The sequence below is a fragment of the Ruditapes philippinarum genome, unplaced genomic scaffold (assembly GCF_026571515.1).
Source record: "Ruditapes philippinarum isolate M1 unplaced genomic scaffold, ASM2657151v2 ctg6998_1_1_1_1, whole genome shotgun sequence".
NCBI lineage: Eukaryota > Metazoa > Mollusca > Bivalvia > Venerida > Veneridae > Ruditapes > Ruditapes philippinarum.
In genome coordinates, this window is record NW_026867006.1 from 23,638 (window position 1) to 49,160 (window position 25,523).

General features: G+C 32.4%; 1 protein-coding gene across 1 annotated transcript in view; it reads right to left on the bottom strand.

The window, feature by feature from the left end:
• LOC132734477 (GTPase IMAP family member 8-like) overlaps window positions 1-24,756 on the bottom strand; it is a 40,579-nt gene extending 15,823 nt beyond the window's left edge. The window contains exons 1-6 of the mRNA XM_060721220.1: window positions 24,690-24,756; window positions 23,586-23,801; window positions 18,320-18,382; window positions 17,519-17,643; window positions 17,042-17,129; window positions 9,493-9,561 (exon numbers count right to left, since the gene is read on the bottom strand). Of these exons, the coding sequence (XP_060577203.1) occupies window positions 9,493-9,561; window positions 17,042-17,129; window positions 17,519-17,643; window positions 18,320-18,382; window positions 23,586-23,801; window positions 24,690-24,756 (628 nt within the window). The remainder of the gene's footprint in view (window positions 1-9,492; window positions 9,562-17,041; window positions 17,130-17,518; window positions 17,644-18,319; window positions 18,383-23,585; window positions 23,802-24,689) is intronic.
• Between the last annotated feature and the right edge of the window lie 767 nt (window positions 24,757-25,523).

Below are 25,523 nucleotides of genomic sequence, written 5' to 3' on the forward strand. Positions count from 1 at the left end.
CAAAGTTGCTTTCAAAGTACGAGAAATGTTTCGCAAAGAGTCCTACAGATTTAGGAAAATGCTCTATCCTTAAACATGCAATTAACACTGGAGGGGCTACACCAATTCGTCAACCCATGAGAAGGACGCCTAAACAATTTGAAGCTGAAGAGGAAAAGCATCTTAGGGATCAAGTAGAATCTGGAGTCATCAGACCCTCCAATTCACCATGGAGCTCACCCACAGTTTTAGTGCGCAAAAAAGATGGTGGAGTACGATGGTGCATTGATTACCGTAAACTGAATGATGTCACCGTTAAAGATTCATATCCTTTACCTCGAATAAACATGTGCCTTGATTGCCTCTCTTCCGCCAAAATGTACTCTACCCTAGATCTCCAGTCGGGTTACTGGCAGCTGGAAGTTGAAGAGGAAGATAAAAAGAAGACTGCCTTCATCAGTAAATATGGTCTGTTTCAATATAATACTCTTCCATTTGGTCTTTGCAATGCTCCCTCTACATTCCAAAGGTGTATGGAAATGATCCTTAAAGGATTACAGTGGGAGACCCTACTTATCTACCTGGATGATATCATTGTTTTAAGTTCCACATTTCCGGAACATGTGTCAAGATTAGAAGAAGTCTTAAGACGAATCGAAGGTGCTGGCCTGAAACTAAAACCTTCTAAGTGTGAATTATTCAAACATGAAGTTTTATTTCTGGGGCATGTTGTCGGACAAAGTGGCATCCAACCAAACCCAAAGCTTGTTGAGTCAATCAGGAACTGGACAGAACCTACAAATGTAAAGGGAATCCAACAATTTATTGGTCTGTGCAATTATTACAGGCAAAACTTCAGCGAAAGAGCAGCTCCACTCACCCGGCTCACTCAGAAAAAGTTCAATTTATATGGGACCAAAACTGTCAGACGGCTTTCGATGACTTGAAAGAAGTTCTTTGCCAAGCACCAGTTCTTGCATACGCTCAAAATGATGGCAAGTTTATTTTAGATACAGATGCTTCAGATGTTGATGTTGCTGCTGTTCTCTCGCAAATACAAAATGGTGCAGAAAGAGTTGTCGCATACGCATCAAAAAAGCTCAGTAAGTGCCAGAAAAGGTACAGTGTAACAAGACGCGAGCTCTTAGCTGTTGTGACTTTTACCAACCACTTCCGCCACTATCTACTAGGAAGAAAATTTCTTCTTCGGACAGACCATGGCTCCCTCCAATGGATATTCAATTTCAAAGACCCAGTCGGGCAAGTTGCAAGATGGCTTGAGACACTGTCTCGGTATGATTTCAAGATAAAACACCGGCCTGGGAAGAAACACCAAAATGCAGACAGTCTAAGTCGGAAAGATTATGATCATGACAAATGCCAAACCTCAGACTGCGAATGCCAATCATCACCTCAGCATATGCAAGATTGGGCAGAATTTCATCAAAATGTTGACACAGTAATTGACTTAGGTATGCAAACAGAACACAAATGCAGAGCTGTGACAAGGCAACAAAATAAAGAGATTGAAGTTGATGTAACTGAGAAGCCAAATCTTTCAAGCCACATGCTACTATACACCATGCAAGAAATGAGTATGTTTAAGCGCCAAGACTCGGACCTCTGCCTCCTGCATGAGTGGAAAGACAGAAAAACATTACCATCCCGGGATGAAGTCAACAAATACAGTCCTAGTGTAAGACGATACTGGTTAAACTGGGAAAATATCATTGGCGAAAATAATATTCTGTATCAGAAAGTATTAATTCCAGAAAAGCAAAGTTTACTGACTCAATTGTTGGTACCAAAGATTCTACAAAAAGGAGTTCTTAAGATCTGCCATGACAACACTTTTGCTGGTCACCAGGGGCTGAACAAGACTGCAGAAAAATTACGCAGAAACTTCTACTGATACCAATACAAAATGCACAATCGTAATTATATTGCCAGATGCATCACTTGTAACAAAGCTAAAAATCCAGCACGGAAACCAAGAGCACCACTAGGCCAATACCACTCTGGTTACCCTCTTGACCGCCTAGGGATAGACATTATGGGACCATTACCTTTAACAAAGAGTGGAAATCGTTTCATCCTAGTCATAGGAGATTATTTTACCAGGTTCATGGAGGCCTACGCACTCCCTTCGCAGACAGCTGAGGAAGTAGCCAAAAAGTTGGTCTTTGAATTTATATGCCACTATGGAATCCCTCTAGAACTTCACTCTGACCAAGGCCGTAATTTCGAAAGCGAGCTTTTCCAAGAACTCTGTGGCCTTCTCCAAATAAAGAAAACAAGAACCACATCTTACAGACCTTCTTCAAATGGCCTAGTAGAACGCTTCAACTCAACGCTTGGTAAAATGCTAATGAAATTTGCACAGAAAATTTTGATAACTGGGACCAATACATTGGTATCCTCTTAGCAGCGTATCGTAGCACACCACATCCCTCTACGGGATACACACCTAATATGATGATGTTTGGACGCGAAGTAAATCTCCCAGCTGATGTAGTATTTCCTTTTCCAAACAAACATTCTCCTCAAGAAACACACCAATATGTCAGTGAATTAAGAACCAAAATGGAGGAATGCTTCCAAATTACAAGAAATCATCTCCAAACTACTGCATTTAGGCAAAAGCGTGATTACGACAGCCGCATCATCGAGAAAAAGTTTAAAGTAGGAGACCTTGTATACAAAAGACAGTTAAATTTGAAAAAACTACAAATGCCTTGGGATGGACCATTTGTAGTCATAAAATTACTATCAAATTGTGTTTATCTTATTCAAAACAAATCAAAAACAGTTGCAATACACCATGATAGACTTAAAATATGCCAGCTTGATAACAGCCAGATTCCAAAATGGGCAAAACAAGTTTTGGTTAAATTAAAGCAAAAGGGGGTGTAATGAAAAAAGAAGAGAGCAGTTCCAAACAGGAAAATAAATGTTAAAACAAACATTAAGAAGAAGAGGAAAAGAAGAAAAAAAACAAAAAAACATTTGTATTCATCTCTATATCTATATACAATGTAAATATATATATATATATATATATATATAATATATATATATATATATTATATATATATATATATATATATATAAATAAACTATTAATTATAGTAATAAAATAATAAGATAGAAGAAATAAAAGTAATAGCTAAATCTGGAATGAATAAAATAAAAAGAAAAAGAAAAAAAATGGCGAGATATATACATGTTTGTATGTATACACATCTTTAATTACAGACACATCATGCCATCCAATCTGAATGAAAGGTTTTTGCTGCTGGAGATCTGGCACTCCATCTCACGAGCTTGTGACCAGTACAGTATCTTATCCAAGCGATACAAGCAGCTCAGATTTAGAAGACGTTTGGCCAAGAGAAGACGGAACAGGGCACTCTTCACATCCCTAACTATCAGAAAGGGTTGTCTTAAAGAGGTGATGGTTGCTTACTCTATCTACATTCTCCAGAAAACCATATTCTACATGCGAATCCGTGGAGGAGAACAGCAGGAACTAGATGCTCTGATGGCAAGGATAGCAACCATGAGGAGCAGGTTTACTAATTTTAATTAAATGTAGAAGTAAACCACCAGTCAAATTCAAAATAATGAAAAATTTTTAATGAGTTTTCTTTTTTAATTTAAAAATTCATCACTTTTTTACAAAAAAGGTTTTTTAATTTTTGTTCACGAGCTGGTTTGTTACATTTCTAAAAACAGATCGAAACATTTCAACTAAGCTCATGTAATGGTGCCAAAAGATTTCATTTGTGTAGTGCATTCAACAGTTTATGTACTGGAGAACTTTTGCTATCTTTTCATGTATTAAAACAACTTTTGTATGTAATATTTCAATAGATTGTAATATTTTTTTTAGCTACATGGCTTAACTTGCTCATGTAAGGGTACCAAATGATTTCATTTGTGTAGTGCATTTAACAGTTTATGTACTGGAGAACTTTTGTTATCTTTTCATGTATTATGTAACATTTTTAACTGTGTTCAATAGATTGAAATAATTTTTCAGCTACATGGCTTAACTTGCTCATGTAAGGGTACCAAATGATTTCATTTGTGTAGTGCATTAAACAGTTTATGTACTGGAAAACTTTTGTTATCTTTTCATGTATTAAGACAAGTTTTGTATTGTTAACAGTGCTAAATTTGTGTTCAATAAATTGTACATTTTTAACTATGTTCAATAGATTGAAATATGTTAGCTATGGCTTCACTGGCTCATATAAGGGTGCTTAAAGACTCATCTGAGTAGTAAATCCAACAGTTTATGTACTAGGAACTTTTTGATATCTTAACTTCCGTCAAATATGGGTGCATTGCAATATTGGACTTTGAGATACTAAATTATGAATAATTAATAGAAATATTAATGCAAAATATTCATTTAGAATATAACAGGATAAATATCAATACCCTCTTGCTATTTAAGATTTATCTATTTTCTTCTGGAAAACAATGATACTCAACAGTTTGTTTCAAGAAAGTATATGTCATGTGATTAAGGTGCAGGAAAGTATTATGTAAATACAGTTGTGTGTACTATATGTATATATTTGATATTGCTTCTTTTAAGTTTATATATATTTAAGATGTTATATTTACAGTATTGCATTCAGTATGTTCATATATATGCATATATGAGCACTTATTTTTGAATTCCGGGGCGGAATTGAATGCCTCATGAGTATTCAGCATTCTCCTCTGAGGAGGGGGCAGTTGTTGTAAACCTGATATCAGTGAAATTTTATGATAGTGATTATTTCTTTTATACAACAACAACAACAACTATTTCATACACTTGTGACAATTTTGGATAATTAAGTAGTACCATTTTTAAAAACCTTTGATATAATTTGTTATAATTTGATGTTTTTATAAAAGCCACTTATCATGTGTCAATTATGCACAGTATCAAACAATATAACAGGGTCATAAAGAAACATCACATGCCTGGGGCTATGTCCAGCCAGTGTCTTTTAGCTACTGTGTTAAAGTCTTATCTGTTTGTTAAGTGTTAATTACAATTGACCCATTTAAGTATAATTACCACATTGTACATATTCATTTGTGATACATACATTATGCTTACTTATGTTGTCTGCTAGATTAGTAATAGTTACATGTCTGAATAAGTTATCATTCTTATTAATCTATACATATTTTATTCTTTTTAATGTTAAGAAAAGTCATGATTTTGTATGTATTTTGCATTTTATTATTATTGTATTTGGTTATAATATTACTATAACAACCAGCCATATTTGATGTGATAAAACCTGCAAGGGTTAATGTTTAGACCAGAATTTAAAACACTTAATACTTACTTTTCCATCATGAAACTTATATCATAAGAAAGAGAATTTTATGTAGATTATGATTCCATGCTTTATATTTTATTTTATTGTATGAGTTTAAAGATACACAAGATATATAAATTTATTTGTTAAGAATTAAAGGGGTGGAGCCTAATTGTTATGTAAACAATGCCTTAGGTGTCAATCATCTGTCAATCTAAAATAGGGCAAACTCCTAATAGGGCTTATCAGCCAATCAATTTTGCTGTTTTATGTATTAATATGTTTAAGTAATTTTAATTGGCCTGTGCAAATTAGCCAGTTACAATTCTTCTCAAGATCACTATAAAAAGGGGCTGCACAGGGCTTATCGGCAGTATCAGGAGAGAGAAGAACAGACTAAGATTAACTGTGGAATTTTTGCTGTATAATTACTTTGGTAATTGATTTAATATTAACATTTAATTTGGACACTTAGAAAATTTACAACCTAACAGATTTTGGACAATCATTTTGAATTTAATGTACTGTCTTGAACATCAATGTTAGAGAACTTCAACTTGAATAAATGAATATGTTGATCTTTATTCTACTGCTGATGATCATGAACTTTATACTGAATTTGGTCATTTTTGGAACTGCTTTAACAGGAATTGGACTTTACATTTACTTTTATGTATGGGATCAACCATGTATTAGTTTTAACTGTGGAGTTGTATGCGGATATTAGATATAAACTATAAAGGCTGGCATATTTTACAATGTACTGATTTTAAATTGACACTTCTTATGAATATTTACACTTGAATAATAAATAGTGAAAACTGTGCGTGTGTGAAGTCGTAATTGCAACCAGTTGTGAGGAAATTTGGTTCCTGGCAAACCATACAACAAGCCAGTGGTGTCGGCTCCTGACAGATATACATAACGCCCAAAACTATAATTTGAAAGAACCCTGTAAGCTTGGCGGAACCGCGAAACCCAGGTTTACGACATTTATAATGATTAAAGGTTTGATAATGGTCATGTTATTGGTTGAGCTTGAATATTTAGCTTGAAATTTTGGCTTTATAACAATGCCATTATGAAAACAAAATCTAATTATTGACATCATAGTAACACAGCTTTTCCCTGCTGTCGTTGCTTATGAGTCAATAAATAAAACTTGTAAATATAAGTTGCTGGATAAGGCATTTTAATTGGAATCAAAATATAATCCTCATGATAATCATGCAATTCAGCTGGTAGATATTTAGATATGTAGATGTTTATTTAGATGATGTGGAGTCGAAGACGAAGCCTCATTCACTTACATCTGACTTGAAACCTGAGTGCATACATGGGAGGAAAAGGTTGTTTGGCAATAATAATAAAACCTTAAGTGAAGCAAAATTAAATCTAAGCTGCAGTTTTCCCTCTTTTTCTGGGGATGGTATAATCTGTTTGTTTAAGTTATATTAGTTTTATTGGTTTTAAATTTCTAATTACAATATTAATAATTCTATCAAATTTTTCTGAATTTCAATATCGCAATGAGTGAATTTCATTGGGCAGCTCTCAGGATTAATAGTAAAATATTAAAACATTTCTCAGGTGGTGAGTCAAGCTCAGCTTAAAAAACATTGTTAGAAGAAAAAAAGGCATATAGTGTTGTTCAAATTTAAGTAGGAATCTAAGTAGGCACTCTATATGCTTGCGTAGAGTGCCAGATAAAAAACTTGAAAGCTCTATATTTAGCAGATTGGGCAGGAAAGACTATATTTAGCAGACAGGACAGGGAAGAGTGTAGTGTTCGCTGTGTAAACCCTAAACATAGTGATGTTTCAAAGGAGTAGGGACTTTCTAGAATTTCTATATCTTGCATTCTACTCTCTTATGTTTTAATGCCTTAAAATATTCAGTACTATCTTTAATATAACTTCACATATATTTGCCTATAGAAATTTTTCGACCATATTGGATTGTTTTTTGATTTATGTTAATTTTATTTTGATGTCTAATTTGTTTTTAACTAATAATGCTACAAATTTCAGACTTTTCCCATCTTTAGAAGTGTTGTTTGATATATCATCCATTTATGATAAAAAAATTTGGAAGCCATTTTAGTGGTCACTTTAAATGGCTAGTTCAATGGTCAAGGTCAGGTTTTTCAGTTTGGTATCTACCTTTATCGGATTCAGCATACCTTAAATAGTCTATATATACCAATATACCACTTGTACTACAAAATGCCTATGGCATCTTATAGAGGGCCAAATTCTGAAAATCAGTCCTGTCTATAATGCAAAAGAACTTTAACTTATTTTATATCCGAAATATTTCAAGAAAATCAAACTTGAGAAATATGAACTAAACTTCTATGAAAAGAAAAGAGATTCAAGATTCAAGAAATAGTTCACATGCTATTTACGATCAATGGCTTTTTTCCTTCACAATACTTTAATTTTGAATACATTTTTTTATAATTTTCATAAATTTCAGCATGAATCTGGAGGCATGCTGCTTTAACTTTTATCTATTTCAACTTGTTTTTTATATCCGAACAAATTCAATGCCATTCCTTCAGTCATTATTACAAATCTGTTTGAATGCTATAAAATGTCATTAAGGTATGTTACTTTGAATTTCCTTAGTTATTAATCCATATTAAACTAGAAATGTGTCATCATGCCACGGATGCCCCGGCATGCAGCCAAAATTTCAGATGTTATAAAATTTAGTTCCAAATTTGTTTGCACAAATTATTTTTTTTCATTTTAAGTTCAAAGCCCTTAAAACTTTTCAATGTTAACACAAACCATTTTCATACAATGTTCAAGGCACTGAAACTATTCAGTCTTAACCTTTTAAAAATAGCATATTGCATATTTGTAGTCAAAATAATGGCTACATACATTTCCAACATTCAGAAAATCATTGAACCACGACCAAATTCAAACTTAAACTGCTTATTTCTAAGATGTATCTATATTATTTTCAAAGTGAAAGGGACATAACTCTGCCAAAAAATCATCAAACAATGACCAAATTCCAACTTGACCAAAAGCAGCCCATTCCTTTGAAATATCCATATGTCAAATTAGAGTTGAATATGTAACACTGCTTGGTAGATAATGAACAGAAACTGTAAATTTCATATTATTTTCAAAGTGAAAGGGGCATTACTCTGCCAAAATTCATTGAACCATGACCAAATTCGACCTTGGCCTGGGCATTCCAAAAACATATCCATATGTCAAATTTGAGTTGAATGTGTTGTACTGTTGGGGAGATAATAAACGGAAACTGAAAATTTCATATTATTTTCAAAGTGAAAGGGGCATAACTCTGCCAAAAATTATTGAACCATGACCAAATTCGAACTTGACCTGCGCATTCCTTTGACGTATCCATATGTCAAATTTGAGTTGAATGTGTTGTTCTGTTGGGGAGATAATGAACGGAAACTAAAAAACATTCATATTGTTTTAAAAATAAAAGGGGCATAACTCTGCCAAAAATTATCAAACCATGACCAAATTCAAACTTGACCTGTATTTTCTCATAACATATCCATATGTCAAGTTTGAGTTGAATGTGTTGTACAGTTGGGGAGATAATGAACGGAAACTGAAAATTTCATACTATTTTCAAAGTGAAAGGGGCATAATTCTGCCAAAAATTATTGAACCATAACCAAATTTGAACTTGACCTGTATTTTCTCATGACATATCCATATGTCAAGTTTGAGTTGAATATGTTGTATCGTTGGGGAGATAATGAACGGAAACTGAAAATTTCATATTATTTTCAATGTAAAAGGGGCATAACTCTGCCAGAAATCATCGAACCATAACCAAATTTTAAGTTGACCTGTATTTTCTCATTACATATCCATATGTAAAATTTGAGTTGAATGTGTGCAACCGTTCTTAAGATAATGAACGGAAACTGATGATGACGGAATGACAGAATGACGGAAGGACGGAATGACGGAACAGAGTTACACTATATGCACCGGCCATTACATGGCTGGGGCATAATAATCATATCAATGTATAGTAACACGCAATCAATGATCATATCAATCATAAATAAGGGTTTTCTTTAAGATAACAAAAAGTAAACATTGCATTTGATAAGGTCCCCCATCATTCAAGTGAAAATGCTATGTTCGTTATATACTTGAATTTAGACATATTTTACCTGTTTCGCCAGAAACCCATTTTTCTGTCTCATATTCTTTTCTACCAGGTAAGCTTGATCCTTCTGAACCTTTAAAACATATTGCAAAAGAAATAAACAAATAAATAATATAAAGTTTTCTGAAATATTCCAAAACTGATTTGATAAAAACTTTTTAAGACATTCGAAATAATAATAAGTCGTACAATACATTTCAAGACGTTCTTCAAAAACAAAACAAAAACAACAAAAAAAACGACAAAAAACAGTTACAAAAACAAAAATCAAAGAAACATGATGAATATGATAAAAAAAGGAGTCATCCACCTCATTTTCAAGTTATCGGTCCTTGAATTTGTTTTTTTTTTATTATAATCTAAGGCCATTAGAAAAGATAGATAACTAATTCAAAAGCTAACCTATTGGTTTATTTATTTTATCAATGGTCACAATGCACCCATTTTAGAAAATTCAATTAGACAAGTTTGTTCTATTAATTAAGAATGGAAACTGAATATTTTTAATGAGTAGGACATATTTTTCAAGAACAAGAGCCACCGCCGGGCGGGGGCAACGCTCGACTGTTTACTTTTTCTAAAAGCAAACATAGAAAGGTTTGAACATATCTTAACGTTGCCTTTTTATAAATTTAGTTGGTCTGTCTTGTCACATTAGTTTTGTTTATCTATTTTGTATATATATATATGTGAATAGAAACACGCAATTCTATAAATAGAATCACGCAATTCTATAAATAGTAACACGCAATTCTATTAATAGCACAATTCTATAAATAGCACCACGTAATTCTATAAATAGTAACACGCAATTCTATAAATAGCAACACGCAATTCTAAAAATAGTAACTCGCAATTCTATAAATAGAAACAAGCAATTCTAAAAATAGAAACACGCAATTCTATAAATAGAAACACGCAATTCTATAAATAGTAACACAATTCTATAAATGGTAACACGCAATTCTATAAATAGTAACACGCAATTCTAAAAATAGAAACACGCAATTCTATAAATAGTAACATGCAATTCTAAAAATAGAAACATGCAATTCTATAAATAGAAACACACAATTCTAAAAATAGTAACAAGGAATTCTATAAATAGAAACACGCAATTCTAATAATAGAAACACGCAATTCTAAAAAAAGAAACACGCAATTCTAAAAATAGTAACACGCAATTCTATAAATAGTAACACGCTATTCTATAAATAGAAACACGCAATTCTAAAATATAAACATGCAATTCTATAAATAGAAACACGCAATTCTAAAAATAGTAACACGCAATTCTAACACGCAATTCTAAAAATAGTAACACACAATTCTAAAAATAGTAAAACGCAATTCTAAAAACAGAAACAAGCAATTCTATAAATAGAAACACTCAATTCTAAAAACAGTAACATGCAATTCTATAAATAGAAACATGCAATTCTAAAAAAGTATCATGCAATTCTAAAAATAGAAAAAACGCAATTCTTTAAATAGAAACACACTATTCTTAAAATAGAAACACGCGATTCTAAAAATAGAAACACGCAATTCTAAAAATAGTAACACGCAATTCTAAAAATAGTAACACGCAATTTCTATAAATAGTAACACGCAAATTCTTAAAATAAAACACGCAATTCTGAAAATAGTAACACACTATTCTTAAAATAAAAACAGGCAATTCTAAAAATAAAAACACGCAATTCTTTAAATAGAAACATGCAATTCTAAAAATAGAAACACGCGATTCTATAAATAGAAACATGCAATTCTAAAAATAGTAACACGCAATTTCTAAAAATAGAAACACCTAATTCTATAAATAGTAACACGCAATTCTAAAAATAGAAACAAGCAATTCTATAAATAGAAACACGCAATTCTCAAAATAGTTACACGCAATTCTAAAAATAGAAACAAGCAATTCTATAAATAGAAACACGCAATTCTATAAATAGTAACACGCAATTCTAAAAATAGTAACACGCAATTTCTAAAAATAGAAACACGTAATTCTATAAATAGTAACACGCAATTCTAAAAATAGAAACACAATATATATATATATATATATATACACACACACACACACCAATAAATATATAATTATGGTCATATAATGCACAAATCTGAGAAAATTCAGTAATTTAACCTTCAAGGTCAAGGTCATTAAAGAGCCCAAGCAAATTTGGGTTTTATAAACAACAAGGTCTGGTCCTTAAGAATGTTCTGTTATAATATGAAGTTGATCTCTTCAATAATAGCAAAGTTACAGTCAGTTGCAGCCAAAACAATGGAAATTTCAATAATTTGACCTTCAAAGACAATGTCATTAATGAGTGAAGGTCAAGGTCTGTCGGGTTATATTTAAGAGTTATCCTTGAAGATTATTATGTTCAAGTTTCAAGACAATCCATTCAAAAATAACAAAGTTACAGCCAATAATAGCCAAAAAATGAATATTTCAATAATTTGACCTTCAAAGTCAAGGTCATTTATGAGTGAAGGTCAATGTCTGTCTGGTTATTTTTAAGGGATATCCCTGAAGATTATTATGTTCAAGTTTGAAGACAATTCATTCAAAAATAACAAAGTTACAGCCAATAACAGCATGAACAAGCAAAATTTGGACTTTTAACCTTGAAGGTCAAGGTCATTTATGGATGAAGGTCAAGGTTAGTGTTGTCTACTCAAAGGTCTTGTCCCAAGGGTTGTTGTGGCCAAGTATGAAGACAATACACCAAGAAATAAAAAAGTTATGATCCAGGTACAAGATTGCAGACGGCAACGGCAACGCCGTCGCGACTATAACAATACCTCTACTTTTTTTTCAAAAAAAAAGTCGAGCTAAAAATGACTTATCTGTAAGTGAAGGAAAAATAGACAACTTAATTAACCTATTTCCAATGCATATGCAATACGTTTTTTGTTGGAATTAAATGTTTTGTTTTGGACCCAGACGATTAACAGAGCGAATTTAAGTAATTTTTTATTCATTAAAAAAAGTAAAGGCGTGTGCAATAAATTCACCTTTTCAAAAAGTCAAGAATGACACATCTGTCCCCAAACAACTGAAACCGGCGGCCACTTGGTAAGTATAAAAAAAAACTTAAATCTAAAACAAACAAGTTATGAAAATATATAACACTTCTATCGTCTTGATATTGGCTTTGATACATGTGGAAATTTGCCATGCCAGAGTTAAGTTCATACTTGCATTCAAATATCATTTATGTACATTTTGTTATTATCAGGTACTGTTCGTTTCGGATAATTATTTAGTGACGCGGTGGTCAAGTCCACTATAACGGTGTAAAACAGTTATCATATTGTGTTTATTATCTTAAAATTAAAATATCGACAAATTTACCAACTTTTGGCGTAACGCAATAGGTAAAGTTGTCTGGTAAATTTCTAGTTACATATCAATGCAAGACAGCCAGGCTCGGATCCAAACATTTCTGTATAATTATCAATCGAATAAGAATATATTTTTCTCTTGTAAAAATTAAAAGTGCTGAGTCATTCTTTTTTAAATTCCCATTTCACTTTTGATTTTAAATGTTGCCATATTTAACAAGTTGGTGCAGCCTTATACAGAATGCATACATGTACATAAATTGTTTCAACTATAGTTCAGTTAAATACTTGTGTACTATGACTACTATATATTATAGACTACACTACACATGATAAAAACCATTATTTCCGGTATATCTAAATTATTCGATACTAATATTATAGAAAATCTGCCTTTATATTCCAATTCATTTGCATCTAATGTAAATTTTTAAAAAAATAGGGAAAGAAAAAAAGGTTTAACAACTTGTGAGGTTCGAACTCGTGATAAAAGTTTAATTTGTATGGCGTCCTATTGACTTTACAAACTTTGTCATCGAGACATTTCAAATTGTTTTTTCATATCTTGAATCATAAATATTCTGTTTTACCTATTCTGACAAAAGTCGTAAAGTTCTGTGTACATAAACAACGTCACTCTCACATTATCATAGCGGCACAGTAAACACAACCATATTTCTTGGCATATCTTGGCTAATTATGTGAGAAAATATGTTAACACCATTATAAAATACACTTATTTTTCCCGTTGATTGGGCCGGGACTCTAATCGCAGATTCCTCACAGCTCAAGCGATCGTCATAACCTTAGACCACGGGTATAAGTAAGGAAATATAAGTTAACCAAGTGTATCTAAATTTAGAATGTCCTTGAGGGTTTGAAATCCTTGATTTGTATACATTACAGAAATACACATTCTAAAGGTCCTAGTATAACTAATATTTTGTTAAAATTATCAGTAAAATAAAGAAAACAAATTTAACAAACAATAATAAATGTTCATTAGTATGTATTTTACAATACGATATATGATCGTCAAAAATGTATAACTTTTGTAGTTTTATCCGATTTAACAGATTGGTCAAAAATTCAGATGAGCCGTTTTGTGTCTGAATAACGGTGTTATAAAGTTGGAATGGCATTTTGTTATGTCATTATATTTTCTTTGACTTGCATGGTGCATTTTGAACATTCTTTAAATTATAAACATATTTGTAAACACTGTATAAACGTTAACATGATTTCAGATCATCCATTATTTTACATCTGCATTAACGAGCACTTATATATAACTTGTGGTAAAGCAGATTGTTGATGGTGAAATAGATTATCTAGTACTCGCATTTTAACATTTTATAAATTACTACAGTTTTGAGAATAATGCTGGTTGAACGAATCGGTCACGAGATAAGTTCTACATGTAACACATTGACTGGTGAAGACCTTTCAGAAGTATCTTCTGCTTCGATATCTACGACGACAACTATTCAGCTGTACAAATTTATGCAAGAACTTACACTTATCTTATGCTAACATCTTAATCCAATAGTTTTTTTTTTTGGTTATAAATTACTTTGAATTCGTTGATCAAATTTTCATACATTAAACATTTTTATAGAATATTATATCACGCCGAAAACGTTTATAATCTACGCGGCCCTTAAAAAGGAGAGTGGGGAGGAGGCGGGGTTAAATCCCTATTTTCCTCAAGCCGATTATATTCAGCATATCTTATTTAGTTTGCAAAGAGATATACTTTTTCATATTAATTGTGTAGAAATATTTTATATTTTATATACCAGCTTTTCTGGGACTCAATACTTTTTTATTTTCACATCTAAGATAAGGTCACAATCTTTTCTTTTGTGGTTGGTTTAAATCGCACCAACACAGTATAGGTCATATGGCGACATTTCAGCTTAACTTGTGGTGGAAGACATCAGGTGACCCTTAACATTATTGCAGACACAAACGGGCGTCTGAGTAGAATCACCGACGTTCCGTAAGCTAGCTGGATAGCTTTCTCACATCCAGCCTAGAGAGGCAAAGGTTTTAAAGTCGAAGTCCATAACCACTCGGCCATGGAAGCCTCATATATTATTTTATTTAACTAGATATTATGGTAATTTATTAAGGAATTTCTTCAATAATCAATTATGGGCTTCTGCTAGCGACCAGAACAATCGGTTGTATAAAGACAGTATCAAAGTAATCAGTTTTATTTCAACTTGAAATGGTTTGCCAATACAATAAGTTCTTTAAGGCTGTTATGTGTTATTTGAATATCTTTAAGTGACTATATACATCTATTTAACAAAATATTTCCGAATTATACAGCAATAACAGGATATTAAATTTTCTGCTCCGTGTCTATAATTTTTGTTGTAAAATGATGTTTCTATTGCATATTAAAATCATCAATTATAGACGTGCACGAAACAACACCTTGAGATTTTATGAGTTTCGGACAACCATTTTCATACCAGTACTGTTGAAAAAGTATCTTAAATTTGAATCATGTCAAAATTCTATTCAATATATTCATATTCTAACTTTTAAACAGCTGATCTATTATGTATTTTAAAGTCTTATACCAGGATCACTTAAAGTCTTATAGCAGATTATAAATCACATGATATTGTATAAACTCCATGGTTTACTTGATATAAAATTAATACGTAAAGCGAAACAAATAATCCATGAAAGTGTTCCTATCATCTCTTTAGGAACGCAAACAAGAATTAGATTAGAACTAGACTTGAATATTGATTTAAAAGATAAACTATTTTATCCCAGACAATTGTCATATCTGAATGTAGCGAAAAAATATAAACTGATAACAAATTCCTGAAATTTTGCACAACTATCTAAATGGCAGTCAGCTACACGGAAGGCAGATAGAATTAGGCATTGCTTATCTTGATTGTTAATTATCTTCCATTGAAAATAGTAAAATTTGCAAATTGAAAGGCAGATAATTTTAAAAAATGAGGTCGGTGATCCTGAAATAAAATGTTTCCTATACTGTTTTGTTTTGTTGTCATATCTAATATCATGCACAATTTATATGAATTCTATTTTTCAGTTTTCTTTTTGCTTGATGTCAATGTAACATTTACATAAGACTTTAACTTTTTACTCTAAGCTTGAATCAAATAAATCAAATTTTATTAAAATGAAACGTTTCATACTTATTGTAGGTAACCAATCGCTTAAAAAATATGAAGTAATAGATACGTCTGGTATTAGTTACACAAAACATGACAATGAAATAATTCACCAAGAACTGACTAACTCCCTGCATCTAGCTTCACCTGGGTTCTATGCAAATGTGTTTGTTTTAAAAAGAGATAAATTCACTGCAGAGATTCAAGAGACAAAATACATTATCTTGAAATGTTTTTGTGAAGATGTTAAAAACATATGTTTATTATTCTCACAGGTAGTAACACAGATGAAGAAACGGAAGCATTTATACAAGAAAGACCACACCCAAACTTAACATAATTATTTTATGATTGCTGGGGAGTTTCAGAACAAATGGAAAAATCTATTGTCTGATGCATGAACAAGTTATCTCTCTACTTGATAAAATGTTGGAAGACATACTTGCCGAAAATAAAGACACAATTCTTTCAAGTAATTCCTCAATTCTTGATGAATCATATGCAGAAAATGACAACAGATCGTCATGGTTTCTTTTTTTCAAAGAAAGAGTAAGTATGCAAATTGGATGAAAGGTTCAAATTTATTTTTTTAAATGTACCCGGAAACTAAGTCAGGATCTAATTTCATTAAAGAGACTGAAAGTAACATGGTTTAATCTAATGCAAATAGTTAAGGTAAACAATCATTGATGTGCACACAAACAAACTTTTCGAATACTCTACAGACACGCATACACGCACACACACACACACACGCACGCACACGCACACACACACACATACATTCAGCGGTGGCATAAAAATAGTTTACTGCAACAAAACTGAAATCTTCACGCGGACGCCGACGCTTGGTGAGTTGGACAGCTCTCCATACACTTCGTATAGTCGAGTGAAAAACACAAACACTTGACAGGTTAAAGATGTCGATAGATGGAATGATTGACAACAATAGCTGTCTTGCTGATAATAACGACAAGGCATGTTTATTGATTCACTCGTAATTTAAAAATAAGCAGTGTGACAAACCTAATTCGCTTTCTGTTCTTTTCACACCAACTATCACATCCTTAAAACGAGTCTGAAGTGTATTTCTTGAGAAACCACATGCTGTTTCCTTTAATAAACATGTTTTTCAAATGATTTAAGAGAGCAATATCAACACCAGCATGCTATTTTAAATGTTATCAAACATCATGAAAGACGAATATTGTAAAGATAAAAAAGAAGAAACATTCGATGCAGGTAGTAAAGAGCATCCACAAATGTTTATCATTTACAAAACTGTATTGCAAAAATACAATTTGACCCTTTAAAATGTACTTATGTTCAAATCCAAAGCGACATACATGTAAAATAATTGATTTTCTTTAAGAAACAACATTTAAATTGAAATTATTTGGTGTATATTCTAGCTCTTTTATTGCAATTGAGAATTTTAAGAACTGTTCAAAACAAATAAATATATGTGAGAAAACAATGAAATTTTCGGTTTGATAAAGTTACCAGTTCTGGCTCTTTATTTTCTATAGCATACTCCGCCATTTTGTCGTCAGACGATGATTGCGCTGCAGATACCGCGTTCTGTTTGTCAACTGCATGTCGCCTTAAAACGTCTTTGTCCGTTTCATCTGCAAGCATAAATGTACAATTGTTGTCAATAATGAAACTTTTGTTGTCGTTTTCATTATCTCCGTATGAAATATTTTATAAACTCATCAGAAAAGCTTGTATAACCCGTGGCTCTAAGGTACACTGGTTCAGAGACTACAACTTTACGAAATTGTAAAAAACTAAAGAAATACAGTGGTGCAAAGTCGGTGGATATTATACGCTACACAAAGATTGACATCACCGGTGCGCAACAATACATGACCATATTTCCACTTTTTTTAAGTTCTATTTTTGCATATATTACCAATTTTTGGGTAATTTCCATAGATGTTCTGTGCGGTTTGCATATGTCAAATAACTGTTTTTTTTCTTTTTCTTCACAATATTTTACTTTTGAATACATTTTTTTATTTTTATGAAAAATAGCATGAATCTGGGGACATGCTGATTTTACTTTAATCTATATCAACTTATTCTTTTATATCCGAATCTGTTTTAATGTTATAAAATGTCATTAAGGTACGTTACTTTGAATTTCCTAAGATTTTAAACCATATTTTAAAGTGTTCATATCAAACATAAGTAGGGGTTTTCTGCAAGAAAACACTGGCATTGATAAGGTCCCAATCATTTAAATGAAGAAACTATTTTTGTTATATTTTTGTTATATACTAGAATTTAGACATATTTTACCTATTTCATCAGGAGCCCATTTTTCTGTCTTATATTCGTTTTTAACAGGAGAGCTTGATCCTTCTGAAATGCAGAAATAAGCAAATAAATATTATACAGTTTTATGAAATATTCCAAAACCGATTTAATAAACAAGTGTAAAGACATTTGAAATAATAATAAATTGTATAACACATTTTAAGACTTTCTACAAAAGAATAAATAAATAGAAATAAAATAAAAAATAAAAATAATACTGAGTATGAAAAAACAACAAATAGAGTCATCACTTCATGTTCAAGTTATCTGTCCTTGAACTTTTTTTCATAATCTAAGGCCATTTAGATTTAACGGTAGATAACTGATACATAAAGCTTACAAAACCTATTTTTCTATTGGTTTATGTTAATATATTAGAAAATTCAATTACACATACGGGTTCCATTGATTAAGTATGGATACTGAATATTCTAAATAGGCCATATATTTGAAAGAGAATGGACCTTGATGTAATGAAGAAAAAATAAACAACTTAATCTTCCCTTTTTACAGTTCACGAAACTTTGAACAGTCACTTAGATTGAAGTCAGCAATGATAATAATTTTATCCGACACAAAACTCCCTTCGGGCTTATACAGATTACGGACGCAGCTAGCAGCGACTTGGGTTTATTCATACTTTAGAGACATAATGTCACAATATTGATTAGAAATTGAAAAATACGGGATAGCTGTCGGTGGGTTTGTGAGCCTAAGGGAGTTTTGTGCCGGAAACAGTATTATGATCAACATTCGCCTTCCCCTTTCTAATTGTAAGTCTCGCTTAATCAATCAATTTTCTCTCTTATGGGCCCCGCAGATTTTTTTTGTCATATATTGTGAACAAATAATAATATAACGCATAATTATCTTGAATATTTTCTTTCTCGGTAGTAATATCTTTATGAGAATCCAAAATATAAAAACATGTTTGAATATGATAATATAATGTTCATAAGTCTATTGGTTAATCCGTACAGTAGCTCTCTAGAACCTTGTTCTGAAATGTATTTGCCTCCCTGTTTATCAATGGCTTATTATAAAATTTTGCAAATACTGATACATTACTTCATCCTGCATATTTTATAATATCTGTCAATATCATTTCTTTTCGAAATGCACAGGAAGACGAAGCAGATGTAGTATTATGAGGTTTAAATTGATTTGGAATGCATGTTCTAAGCATTGTCAGTTATTTTCAATGTGACAGAGTTTGTTTAGAAACTGATTTGTAAGGTGGTGTCGTAGATATCAATAATCTCTCACTATTTCTCAATGCTTTTGTACGTTCTTTGAGTTGTCTAACAGTTTCTACGATGCATAATGTTTTACTTAATATGTAAATTTGAAGTTTCATTGGTTCAATATGTACACCTGGTCGTGTTTGGTTTATAACCTGAAAAACGTGATAACAACACAGTTTTCAGTGTAGAAAATATCACTCATCTTGATTATATGTAGAGTTTAAAAGCGTTGCACAGTTACCAATAAAAATAAACATACACAATTTACAACTTAAAGCCATTAAAGAAGAGGTGTCTAGATTTTGCTAAGTATTCTAATACCGTCGTACATCCCATGTTGATTTATATCTCGGTAATGATGATCTTAGATAAAAAATTTCTTTTATGAAACTGCTTATTATCTCGTCGTTATGAATGTCTATTTTTCCTCGTTATCTTTACAAAAGTGCTAATTGCTGAACGAGCAGTATTAATAGCCGTGTTACTTAATCCTCGTTGATACAAATCGGTGAGAAATTTTATGACTATACTGTTAGGCAGATTAAAGGGATTTGCTTGTCCCTTGCAATAAGATAACTATTGCGTAATAGACGTGTTATATTGCTTAAGTGTGCTGTCTCTCCAGGAGTAAATGATATGGTCTTGAGCGTCTTCAGGTAGTCCCTGTTTTCGTAAGATTTTCCGGATATATTGAAAGCAATCAGCCTTGTTTTTCTGAAAGGATACGATTTTCCTTTTTTGTGTTCTAATTTTAGGACCTTCTGTTGAGTTGGTAGTAAATAACACAGACCTTTGATCAGCGATAAAAAAGTTGGCCCCAATGTTTGAGTTGGGCATACTGGAGCTTTTTTATCGCTTGTGTGGAACCTTCTTCTATGTTTGTAATATTATTCCTCAAATAATTCCACTTACATTTATGATTTTTTGTCCTTTTTCATTGACCGTTGGTTTTGAAATTGATTGTAGCTGCCCTTATTCTTTCACGATCGGTGAGATGGAAACGCTTGGTTGTAATGCTGACGGTTTTGCGCCCCTCCCTTCTTGAACAAAAGGCGTCTTGTTTGGAACATTTGACGTTAGAACTGTTTTGGATTCCATCAATGAATTTATATCGTCTTGCATCCTTTCGCCAAACAATTTCCTTGCTGATGACTGGTTTGTGCACAGTGGTCGATATTACGGCAGTAAGTCCCGCTTTATTCTCTCTTTTCGTGCGTATTTGAACTAACAACTGCTTGTGCTAGAATCTTGTATGCATCACCAGTCAACTCCTTGAACTCTGATGAAACATTTTGTTTCTTGAAAAAGTCCATCATTTTGAGAACTGGAACTATAGCCTGGCAAAGAAATAATTGTGACCGCTGCATCGCGATATCAACGATTTGGTTTCGCGCTGAAGTTGCCTCCACAATTGTTTGTTAGCTTTCGGTATCTGGAGGTTTTCTATATTTTTCGGTCTTTTGTGGTTTGTTGTTTAAATTTTTTATTTTTCCACTTTTGGCCGTAGCACTTTGTTTGTCAGCTTGTCAAGTTCCGTTGATATTTCATCACCAGTTTCTTCGCTATCGATAAAATAGTCGTCAATATCCCACCATTCTGAACTGTCTCCCTCTTGCACCACTTACTGGCAGGTATCCAATTATGAATTGACCAGGTCTTGGAACAATTGCTATCCCGGGAAATACGAGGCCGCTTAGCTGATTGATTGGCTAAATGAAGAAACCCAAGTCGCTGCTAGCTGCGTCCGTCATCTGATTGGCCCATAAAGGAGTTTATGTGTCGGATAAAATTTGGTTTTACATCTGAAATTGTTCACATGGCCAAAATATCATAGCTGCTTATAAAAAGCCAAAGGAGGTTACTTCATCATAATCTTTGTAAGCTGATACCAATCTTAAACTGCGCACATGACCTAAGTTTTATGCCTGTACGTCAAAGAAAGGGACAGTATGTCACTTTGTCAAAAACTAGGTCAGCTAAAATCAAATTTCAAATTACATTTTAAACTATACACATAGTCCAAATTTCATAACTATACATCAAAGAACAAAAAGATAGGTCACCCGTTGAAATCGTATTTAGCTGATATTCAAATTCAATTTTACATCACAAACTTTGCACATATTCCAAATTTTATGGGTATACATCAAAGGGCAAGAGAGCAGGTGATTCTGTCCCTTTGGGCAAGGCAAAAGTTTGATCCGAGGGTTTAATTAAAACAATCTTTGAACAGGTCTTCCAGACAATGTTTACCGCTAAATACCTAAGCTCTAGCTTTCACCTATTCAGGAAACAGTTGTTTTAGTTTCTGTTTCTACTATATGTACATAATGAAAATTAATGACCCCCGGGGCGGGGCAATTTTTAACCTCCGTAGAGGTCCTCTACACAATTTTTCATGCACAATATCTATCCTCTAGCCTTTGTCAATTCAGAAAGGAAGATTTTATTAAGTTTTTACTATATGCATGTAAGGAAAACCTATGATCCCCGGTGCAGGGCCAATTTTAACACTAGGGGTAAAATTGGAGCAACTTTGGTGGAAGACGACTCATAGATGAAATTATATACCAAATATCAAAGTTCTTAGCGATGTTTCTTAAGACAAGAAGAGTCTTTAGCTTTAACTATATGTACATAGCGAAAATCAATGAACCCCGGGGCGGGAACAATTTTGACCCCCAAATTTGAACAATCTTGATAGAGGTCTAACAGACAATGCCTTATGCAAAATATCTTTGCTCTAGGCATTGTGGGTCTTTACAAGAAGTTCTTTAAAATTTATTTTTATGATTTCTAATCGTTAGAGATGTCAATTTTTTAACAACATTGGAAGCCTTTTACCCACGGAACAATCCTGCCAAGTTTGGTTTAAATTGCACTATACAATCTGTAAAGCAAACACGTACACGCACGCACGCACACAGGCACGCATGCACACTCACATACACACACACACACTCTCTCAGTCACGCATACACACACAGACGAACGCACGCACAGTTGTGAATCTCTAAAAGACATCAATCGTCTTATTTTTGTCAAGTACTTGCCCCTTAAATAAGACACTTTTCAAATTCTAGGACAAAGCACTCAAAAGAAGGTCGGTGACCTTTTTTATGGTTCAAAATAAATTATTTAATGTAGTGTTCATTCTGCTATATGTTTATATGTTATTCTAGCGGGCATTTTAATTAATCAAGAGCCACCGCTGGGTGGGGGCAACGCTCGCATTCTTTACTTTTTTCCAAAAGCAAACAAAAAAACATTTTAAACTAACTAAAAAGAAATATAAAGGGAAAAATGAGGTTTTATTTTAGTATGTCTGTCTAGTTGCACTTGTTGTTTTGTCCAAGTTTGAAATATTTCCATAAATCATAAGATAAAGTTAAAAAAAAAAAGTAAAATTCAATCATCTGACCTGAAAATCAAAGTCCTTGAAAGGTCAAACTAATTTCTCAAGATGTCGTTAACGGTCAGAAGTGGTCCACGTATGAATAAAATTCTTAAATAGATAACAAAATAATGACAAAATTCAATCATTTGACCCTGATGGTCAAAGTCATTTAAAGCTCGGGGTCAAGGTTAGTTCAACCTTTTGAAGGTCTTGTTAAAATTGTTGTTTCGCCACGTATAAAGTTTGGATGAAATTGCACCAGCAGTTTCTTAGGAGTAGTCCGGACAAGCTTATGTGTTCCTGGCAACACAAAAGACAATTTGTTATATTTCAAGCTTCATGACTCAGCCAAGAATTATTCAACCGTAAAACCTGTGTAAAGTAACAATACAGTGCCTCTTTGTTCGAAAAATGACAAGCTTAAAAGATATAAAAAAAAAAACCTTTTTATTAAAAGGGACATAACTCAGCCAAAAATCGTTTAACCGAAAAACCTGTGTTATGTAACAAAACAGTACATGTATTCTTTTTCTTCAAAAAATGTCGAGCTTAAAAGAAATCATTTTAATCAATCGCATAAAACAAAAAGTGTTTTGAGTAGCAGTACCTGTTTTTTTAAACACATTATGAAGTTCCATCTTTTCAGGAATCAGTCTTATTGATACAGTTTCATTGAACTCCGCTGACATCTGTTCTGCAATTCTATTCAGACTATTTGTCGTCTTTTCCAGTTTTATCGCATTTAGTACTGAACTTATTCCGTCCACAGATGAACACTTGAGTGGAATACGTATTTGTTCACTTGATGATTCACAAGTGGTAGCTGTATAAATATATTAACAAACTACAAGTGAAACAGAATCTTTTCTCTTAATATTATAGTAACATGGGATATATTTGAGTTTGTTTTTCAATCAATACAAGTAAATATGTTCCACTATAAGTGCAACTTCATTGTTATAGTTTCCTTACAGACGTGATACAAATGTTATTTCACTTTAGATCGGATTTAAACGTCAGATATTACATTGAAAAATATAAGTAATAAAGGATCTTAAATACAGAATAGATATTTTTTTGCAATACAAAATTAGTTTAACAGATTTAAATGATTTGTGGTAAATATGGTTTGTATGCTCTATTTTACATTTTTTTTAAACTTTCCTTAAAACCCCTTGGGAACAAACTTTCAAGTGTTTTTTTTTCCCCTTGTATAGAAAAGCATACCCAAATGTAATGCATCTCATAACTACGTTTGAAATATGGTTTTCAAAAAGGGAATTCGCCTTTCTGGGGAACTCTAAATTTTAAAGGGGGTAAGCCCCCAAAGGGGGAAAAACATTTTAATGACCAAAATGATCATTTTCGATTTAAACTTTCAACCGGTGCACATCGGGATGGGGGCAATAAATAGCTATTACTTTGTTTTGTTTTTTCCCCTTTAAATAGGACCAACGGGGATCTGTTTTTTTGTTTTGGAAAGCTTGAGGGGGTTTGAAAGCCCGGCTTTCTTTCTTTATTTCTTCTTTTAAATGTAAAAAAAGTTTAAAAACTCCAACACTGAAACGGAGCAGAAGAAAAACAGAGCTCCGATGAAACATATGAATGTATGTTGTAAAACACTACTACTGAAATCGTATTATGAGTAAAATTTGCAGATATTGTTAAATTTTGATGTAATGATTTATTTTATCATCTAATTTAGACTCACCACATCCTTTATCAAATTTGAAATCTTTTTGGCTCAACTTGTTCAGCATATCTCTCAATTCTTTCATTGTTTCTACAAAAGAAATGTAATTATATCTTTATGTATAAACGTTTAAAAAATAATCACAAATTTACATGTTTTATGTTTAAGAAACAATACAGATAAAAGCGTTAATATTATTCTGACGCACTTATTAAAATATCTATTGGTACCTAGCTATAAGCACTCTTAGAAATAAATAAATGACCGTTGTAAACACTTTCCCCAAAATTTTTACTTCAAAAAAAAAGATTCTTTTAAGCTTTTTAAAAAATCCTTAAAGCATCACCCCCCTCCTTCGGGTTCTTTTAGGTAAATTTTCAAAAAAGGGGGATTTTCACTTTTTGTTTTCACCCTCAGAAAAGGGTTGTTTGGGAAAGATGTTTTTAGACTTTTTATAAGATAAATTTCCAAATTTTGTCAGAAAGAAATTTTGTATCTAGAGACGCAACGAAAAGTGCCAGCTTTAAATTTTCCAAAGCAAAAATTTTATGCGCCGTTTTAACATGTTTCCCCTTTTCACTTAGCTCCTCATAAAAATGGGGCAAAAAAAGATCTAGTTTTAAAACCCCCCAAAATTTTTTTAAAAATCGAACAAAAACTCTTGGGGTTTAACCCAACTGGAAAAAATCCCCTTCATTATTTCTGCTCAGCGTTTCCTTCTTTCTCCGAAGAAAATCCGAAAGGTCTTGGCCACTCAACTTTTTCTCCAGTATCCCGCATAACACGATACGCCCTCCATCGAACAAAAGTTTTATGTAACGTACGTAACTCTCAGGTGTGGTTTTTTGAAAA